Source organism: Amphiura filiformis, chromosome 8 (assembly GCF_039555335.1).
Source record: "Amphiura filiformis chromosome 8, Afil_fr2py, whole genome shotgun sequence".
Lineage (NCBI taxonomy): Eukaryota > Metazoa > Echinodermata > Ophiuroidea > Amphilepidida > Amphiuridae > Amphiura > Amphiura filiformis.
This window is the reverse complement of record NC_092635.1, coordinates 52599704-52608632: the sequence shown is the minus strand read 5'-3', so window position 1 is coordinate 52608632 and position 8929 is coordinate 52599704. Positions and strand designations below refer to the sequence as shown.

The 8929-nt window shown below is 35.9% G+C and overlaps 1 protein-coding gene across 1 annotated transcript in view; it reads right to left on the bottom strand.

Moving 5' to 3' along the window:
- Positions 1-686: 686 nt before the first annotated feature.
- The window catches only part of LOC140159203 (uncharacterized), a 50380-nt gene continuing 42137 nt past the window's right edge, over positions 687-8929 (bottom strand). The window contains exons 10-11 of the mRNA XM_072182595.1: positions 7651-7783; positions 687-2791 (exon numbers count right to left, since the gene is read on the bottom strand). Of these exons, the coding sequence (XP_072038696.1) occupies positions 2331-2791; positions 7651-7783 (594 nt within the window). The 3' untranslated portion in view covers positions 687-2330. The remainder of the gene's footprint in view (positions 2792-7650; positions 7784-8929) is intronic.

The window sequence follows — 8929 nt, the reverse complement described above, 5'->3', positions numbered from 1 at the left end:
TCAATTTTCATATTTAAAATACAAAATATCTTGAAATTTTTTTTTTTTTTAAATTTTTTTTTTAGGTCAACCATGAATGATCCTAGCATTCAGGTCTAGGTCCAGGGACACTCCAAAACCAAAAAAAAAATTTTTTTTTTTTTTGAAATTCGAGTATAATCCCACCCCCCAATTGTGAAAAATGTTCACCTAAAAAACGGGTGGGACTTTACTCGGACCAGAACCAGCAGCTATAATAACTGCATCTTTTAGCTCGGCTATAAGACCTCATTTGTTGAAATCGGTCAAGAAATAAAGACACGGTGATCCAAAAACCCAAGGAAGATGCAAATTCAAAAGTTTGCTCCATTGGCTGACCTATTGATTTCTATACACAATTTAAGCGTTATTGATATCCCATTAAATTTTAAAATGAAACTTTTGATTTCGTTCCTTCCTTGGATTTTTCGATCACCGTTTCTTTATTTCTCAACTGAGATCTTAAGGGATCTGGAATGAGCGTTTTGACAGTATTTTTGAGGGACATGAGAGCACATCAGACATATCGAATTGCATTCTGAATACGAAGAATGTCTTTCTAATATTAAATAATTTTCGTTTTTGAAATTCACGATATAATACAAATTTTATGACAAATTATTAAAATTTGATATTTTTCACATTTTGATATATAACAGTCCTCGAAGTAAATTTTATAAATCTAATGATATATTCTTAAAGTGTATGTAGCTGGGAGGAAAAGCCGACGATCAATTGAAAATTTTGGTCAAAATTTTCAATTGATCGTCGGCTTTTCATCCCACCTACATCAGGTTTATAAAGTTTACTTCGAGTACTGTTAAACATCAAAAATATCAATTTTTAATCATTTGCCATAAAATGTGTATTACATTGCGAATTTCAAAAAATCATAATTATTTGATATGAGAAGGACATTCTTCGTATTCAGAATGCAATTCGATATGTCTGATGTGCTCTAATGTCCCACAATAAATACTGTCCAAACGTTCATACCCCATCCCTTAAATTGTAGCCATTTAGGCTTAAAAATTGTTTGATTGGCATAACATAAAAAATATTAATGAAGGTATTGATTTTTTCCATAAAAGCTGTAAAGGCCTTGGAACTTTTTTCTTCTTTTTTTTTAATTTAATTTTTTTTAGTTTAATTTTTTTTGTTGGCAGAAAAAAAAAAAAAAAAGTCAGGGTCGGGCATACTTTTAGGGTCGGTCGGATTACGTCAATCAAGCAATTTCTTTTTAAGGCCTTATGTTAGGGATACGGAAATTGCTGTGCACGTTGATAATGATACTGCGAACTCATCTTTCAAAATGACCTAGTTTGGCCTTTATAATGGAAAGGTATATTGACCATGATCAGATGATCTACTTCCTCATCGTCAGTATTTATTGATAAAGTAAATATGTTTGGCACAAATATCAATTTATATATTAAAAATAATTTGATTTAGCTGTACATGTACAAGAAACGTAAGTGCGTTTTCATTTTGTAAGGAAGTCAAAAGAGTGTAAAGATGCACACTTAATGATAAAACCAAAAAATAAAAGGTCTGTTTGCCCTTACAGCTCCAAAACAGAGGGTCATGGGTGTAAGGTAATGAAAAAAGGAGATCATCGGGTGACCATTGTGGCGGATTTGTAGAAAAAGGGGTTTGACAGGCATGCGAGTGCCCCTAGCTCCTCCCGGGGGCCTCAGGCTTTTATTCTCACTCACTCTCTTAATTATTAAAAAAAAATTTAATATACCATGATCTACACAATCCAGTTATATTATCTAAGCTTCAAAATATTCACACCATTATATACATATATAATTATTTACATAATTTGAAAGGCATATCTGAAGCTGACCAGATACCAAGTTGCTGTATTTCATTTCGAGATTTCTCCAGATGGGATATCATAAGAAGTTCAAGTTGTCACTAAATTCCGACACGGACTTCGTCATGTTAGTGAACCTGTTAATACCACAGATCCTGGACAGTAGCATAAAAATACCATATGGTGTACCTGTCAGTGTTTTATGGTACAGTGCCAAAAACATGTATTGTCCAGTCTGTTCTGCGTGTTAACTATAGGCTTCAAGATAAGAAGTCCAACTTTTGAGATATTTTCTCAAAATATTAAGAGCTATCACAAGAACCACTGAACCAATACAAGGCTTGTTTGTACTCATTTTAATGCATTTTTCATGCCGATTCCAAATATGGCCATGGAAATTTATAATTTTGAAATTTTTGAATTAAAAAAAAATGAAACTGTCGTCTGCCGTCGACACCCACGTGGAATTGTCTAGTATCATTAACGAAGGTTACACTTCAGCGGCCTCTTCTGCCTTATCTGCTGTTTTATTCCCAGTGTCCGTCACTACCACTGAAGTTGATTTCTTCGTACTCGATCCTCTTCCTTTTAGAACTTTTATCCCTAACCAAATAATCGCTAAAAGTATTGCACATAGTAGAAGACTAACCACCACTGCAATTGCTTTATTACTGTTCTGTTCTTTCACCAATACTTTCACTGTAACAGTTACAGGTTTAGCTGGCGGTGGTTTAGTAGTTGTCATCGCCGCGATTTCAAAGGCATTGTCGACATTGTTGGCATGGATGCCGCCTTCATCGATTATTGTTGGAGCTTCTGGAAGAGGCGGTGAAGGTTCGATTCTCTTGGTGGAAGTGGTAGCCGATTTTGGAGGTTGTGTTGTTATCTTCGTAGTGGAAGGAGGCACTGTACTATCTGGCGGACAAATTGGTAATGTTTCTGTAGGTGTATCTGTAAATGAAATCGATGAATAAATAATATATATAGTTTCTGTATAATTGAACGTTTTATTTATGAAAACAAAACAACAACAAAAAAAAGACACCAAAATCGGTAATATTTTCAACCCTTTTACGTCTTACGCATAGGCGACGTATACAGGAGTGGGGATAATTGCACGCCTCATGACGTGCGAGTTGCAGAAAAACGCATAATTTTGATTCAAGCCCGTATCCAGTATTCGCCCCGGAAGCCGTATACTGTTACTGCGTAGTGCTATGCATAAGTTATGACGTTATGGCGGTAACGGCTTTCCATAGGTGTGGGTCCTAGCTAAAGGATGGGAGTTTGGGCGATTTTTTTTGCCGCCTTAAATTTGTTTATTTTTCAATTGTAATGTATACCTTTTTACGTAGTTGTGTGGGGTAAAAGATATCAAGGTTGGGATGAACCCTCGAATTTTGGAAACTTTGGGGCCTCAAATGATTGAGAATGGAAAAAAACAACTTTGGTGAATCTAACTGTGACGTCAAATTTATGTAACAATGCTCAGTTTTGAAGAAAATCATTATCAGCAATATTTCCACCCTTTTTGGACAGCTTCACAAAATTCTTCAGTGCGGGTAATTTTCAACAATTGGCTATGAAGATCAAGGAACCCATTTTTTTCTAATTTTAAATTTTGACCAACTTCATCAAAAATAGCCTTGGGTTGAAAATTGGGTAAAATCACGATTTTTTTACGATTTACTCTAAAATTAAGCATATTCAACCATTTCTGGTGACTTACTAGAAGTTAGAAAAAATAATATGTAATGGGTTCCCAGATCTTAATAATTATCTAGTTTTTGAAAATTTATTAAGACAAGTTTAAGACAAGTTATGAACTATAAAGACAAGTTATCTTTTATTAAATCCATGTTACAACAAGGCGTAATTCTTCCTCAGCGATGCGTCCATTTAGTAGGTCAAGGGAGCTGTGACAAATTAAATTTCCATTCATAACTATTTTAAGGATAGGAGTGTCCATTCTACACTGATTTCCACTTTAGATAAATCTTTTCCTCTTTTTGTTTATTATTAGAATGCTTTTGAAATCCCGATGATGAATTGATATAACCACTAAGGTCTGTGGATTAAATTCCCAGAAAATAAATACGGTTTGTTCCAGAACTCTAATTTAATGGATCTACTAAATACACTTTTCAAACCGACGCAGCCACAACTAACTTCTTTAACTACTAAGGTATGGCTTCGGGTGTGAACGCAGTAGAGATATTTTTGAATTGGGGAGGGGTCATATTAAGGGGAAAACTGTGGATGAAAGAGAATTTTAACCATAATTTGGGTATAAGGCCGTATAAAATTAATGTTTTGGTTCTCGTCCAGAGGATTTTCATGAATTGATGAGGGAGGAGGTGTTTTTTTTTTTTTTTCAATGTAAAATTAGCATTGTCAGTAGTTTTCGGTCTTCTCCAACAGTGCTCGAGGAAACGATGAGGCCCTTTTTTTTTTTTCAAATGTGAGATTCTGAGGGATAAACCCCCTAGAGTACCACAAAAGACTTGGAAGTGATGCTTGTTCTCTAATAAACTTATTTATATGTATGAAGATTTCATAAATCATTCCAAAGTCTAAAAAATTGAAAAATCTAAAAAAAAAAAAATCTGACAAATCCCAGAAATTGAGGAGGAGGGACGAGAACCAAAATATTAATTTTACACGGCCTAACATCACTGTCATCACAATGCCTGAAAGACAACATCACTTTTCCCACATTCGACGGAACGATGTGGAAAAGTGGTGGCGCTATAACAATTAATCACACGATCCAGACTGTGTGTCACGAATGTTGGTCTTAAATATGGATGGCAGACCGATACCTTCTAAACGCGCAAGATTACACTCCTAACCTGACAAAAAATAAATCATTTTACAGAATGCTTTTAAGTACATTGAATTAACGAACAAGTTTTCAGCTTTGTTTCAAAGATGTTCCATTTCTTGCCGTCTTATTCGTTCCCAAAAGAGCTAGATAAAGGTGCAACACGGTGGAAGAACGATTTATTCCCATATCAATAGAGTTTCCAAATAGAGAAGAAACTCATGCCCTAGGATGATATATAAATCTTCATTTTGTTCCGGCAAAATGTAGGGGAGAAACTTGCCCTTGGAAATAATAAAATAATGTTATTTCCTTTCCTTAATTATTCCGGACAAGATCTGTCAAAAGCTTTAATAAGATAACAAGATTGTGACGACTATGCGTTTCCCGTCAATCATTATTCAATATCATTTTAATAACATGTCATCGCCTCATAATTTAAACCTTTATTGATTAATTGGCGACACTTTAATGCCATCACGTATTTTGCCGTAATTTTTGGTGAATATGGACATGCACTATTTGGCCATAGTATTTGCTGGATATAGCACAGGATCTGTGCTATACTCTGGTGCCTAACTGCCTATGATGATCCAAGATATTCCACCAATACGCTCGGTGCTCGCTTCGCTCGTTATTCGAAAGGCGTCGCGGTTTGCGGGGCTAGTTCTAGGTGGATATGGTCACTGAAAATTGGCCGAACTGACTGAAGTCAGGTCTACTACCTTCATGGTCAGGTTCAGGTTCGAGACGAGGATGACACGTTTATTTGTTTTGATTTGTCTGGCCAGGGCTGATACTTCGCGTCTGGTGATGTATATACATTTCCCGAGGTGAGGTAAAAGTGCTGCCTGAGCCTCTGGGGTGTACCCTACTCTAGGGATAATATAATAGTGAGTCACTTGTCACGTCGAAGTGTCAGGAGACAGAAAGTAGCAGCAATGAACCCCCGAGTGAACCCGCAATCATGGCAATGAACATGCTGAATGGGTGCCAAATGCGCCAGGGAGTTGAAGAACATTATGAGGTGACTCATGAAACTTGTCAACATTTGTTAACCTCATACTTTAGCTGAGAACTTTAAAAGTTAAAAGGGATTGCCTGTAATGTTGGCTTAAATGTAGTGTTAAGGGGTAACAGCTGAGCTTGACATGTATAGCAAGCCGAATGAGCAATTATTCGAGAAACCCTGTTTTTAATCGATCAAAAAAGTTGCTCTCTCAATAAAAAAAACCCTGTCGAATGATCAAAAACGTTTTTCTCAATCAACACACCTTGTTTTTTGCCAATAAATATGGTTTTACGATCGAAAACTCGAGTTTATTGGCATACATCAGATTTATCGATCAAAAGCACTGGTTTCTCGATCGAAAAACCTGCATTATCAATTATTGAAAAAACAGGTTTATCGATTGCAAATTTGAAAAAAAAACAGGTTTATCGAAAACCGGGTTTCTCGATTAATTGCGCATTTGACTTGCCATAGTACGTGTCTTGTCTTTTTACATTCGCTGTCTTGATTTTGAATTAAGAAAACACGTCGCCTAAATGGCAATCTGATAATATTTCTGATTAGTTTTTTCCTGTCATGCCCTTTTAGAATATTAGTTCTTGAAAGAAGAATTTGTTGTCAAATTGCTTTTAACATGTTTAAGTGCTTTCAGACTTAATGCTTACCACCCTAACATATTTTGCCCATGTACTAAAACGCTCAAATAATTAACTTAAATGGCTAATCTGAAAGTTCATCACATGCCCTCATTTTAGCAAACCATTTTTGACCTATACCGGGTAAAGGGTTGTCGACCAAACTTCGGAGGGTTGGGGAAATTGGTGAGGCCCACGGATATTAATTTTTTGTGTCATCGAGATCAACTTGATATTGAATTTATGTCACTGAGTGCAGGCTGCATACACATCAGCCCCCATTGCGTATGGATTCCTCGTTGATGTAGTTAAATACAAAATGCTTTCTGGTTACAATCGCAAATTTCCAATTTGCGAGTGTTCTGTTTTTGGTCAGTTCTTCTTCTTTCTTTCTTCTGTCAAACTTATAACGAGTCATCGTAGCCATATGCTTTAGGCCAATGTGACCATATTTGGTCACAAGGACCATTGGGTGGGGGCACAAATGTCACATGACCAACTCGGGGTCAAAGGTCATCCAAAGGCCATTATGGCCAAAATAAGATTTTCACTAAAAATGCTTCTTCTTCCACAAATTAAATTACACAATGTCATCACTTGCATACCTGCATCGCCTCTAGTTTTTTGTTTTTTTAGGTTTTTTTTTGTGGTGATGATGGTAGGTACGCCGCGCACCACACCGGATTAAAATCGAGTTTTACGGGCACTAGTCGAGTTTAATCGCTAACCAGTGCCAATTTTTTTTCTATAGTTTGATTACATTGGTTTCAGGTTTTGGCCACCGATGAGGAGAGCGTCAAATATAAAGTTATAGGGAATCATTCACCCGATATTTTTTGCTGACGCGCCACGCCGAAAATAGAAGCAGGCTTTCCCAATCTATAAAGATATAATCAGCACCTTTCCTTTTTTACCTGAACTATTATATACCTTTTACCGCAAATAATTTTATAAAGCCTTAATAATTACCTGGTGACGCAAATAGCAAGTAGGCTCTGGCCCTTGCCATGCGCTAGCAATGAATATCATTTTCTATTTTAATAGCATGCTCAGCGGGAGGAGTGATTGGAGTATCGGACAAATTGGTAATCTTCCTTTCACTGTTCACCGCAATAAATTTTATAAAGCCTCGGCTATCACTATGGACGACAATGGCCTCATCCCAATGGCATAGTTCAATAACCTAAATTAAACAATCACGGTGCAAAATTTGACTTCAAGTTACAGAGTATGAGTTTTCGTACCCAAATTGTCAAAGTTCATTAAATGAATGTGCAAAAGTATTGGGATTAAAGAACTGTGCCCTGATAGATGAGCATGTTGTGGATCCTATACTGACCTGGTGACGCAAGTAGCGAAGCAGGTCCTGTAGGTTCTGGCCCTTGCCATGCGCTAGCAATAAATGTCATCTCTACCACAAGTCCTGCGTCAGTTGTGTTGGTATCAGCTTGGGTCGTCACGTAAGGAGTTATCTTGAAGGAAGGAATAAAATTGACATCATAATTACATACATGCAATATTTTTCTATTTTTAGAACAAATTCATTGTACTAAATACCCGGGACTAAATGTTTTGCATTAAGGAATTTGCAGTGGAGTAAAACAAAGTTTAAGCAAGATTAATGTCCTTCGTTTGTTTTGCGATTTTGAGTTTGTCACGCTTTAACCGTATACCGAACTATACATTAAGGGCTGGGGTATGAACGTTTGGACAGTATTTATTGTGGGACATTAGAGCACATCAGACATATCGAATTGCATTCTGAATACGAAGAATGTCTTTCTGATATCAAATAATTTTGATTTTTTGAAATTCGCAATTTAATACACATTTTATGGCAAATCATTAAAAATTGATATTTTTGATATTTAACAGTACTTGAAGTAAACTTTATAAATCTGATGATTTATACTTAAAGTGTATGTTGGTGGGATGAAAAGCCGACGATCAATTGAATATTTTGACCTTTCGTATTGAAGATATGGATTTTTTTCCCAAAACACCAAAAAAATAGGTCTTTTTGGAAAAAAATCCATATCTTCAATATGAAAGGTCAAAATTTTCAATTGACCGTCGGCTTTCTCCTGCTACATACACTTTAAGAATATGTCATTAGATTTATATAATTTACTTCGAGGACTGTTATATATCAAAAATTTGAAAAATATCAAATTTTTATAATTTGTCATAAAATTTGTATTATATTGTGATTTTCAAAAATGAAAATTATTTGATATCAGAAAGACATGCTTCGTATTCAGAATTCAATTCGATAGGTCTGAGGTACTCTCATGTCCCACAAAAAATACTGTCGAAACGCAATAAACGCTCATTTTAGATCCCTTAAGACACGCATTATATTGAGATATGAGAAAGACCTTCCTTACATATCAAGGAGTAAGGAAACCTACCAAGTTCCATGAAATACCATAACATTCTTTCAAGGCAACAATAACGGTTTTCAAGCTAAGAAGTACCGTCCTTCAGATATGGCTTTTGTTGAATCTATTACATTTTCTATGGCACGTGCAGTCCGATGTACCCCAAAGCATGATGGGATAGGCATTCCTGCTGCTGTGAGTCTATTTACTAAAAGTGCTAATATTGAGCACTTTAGT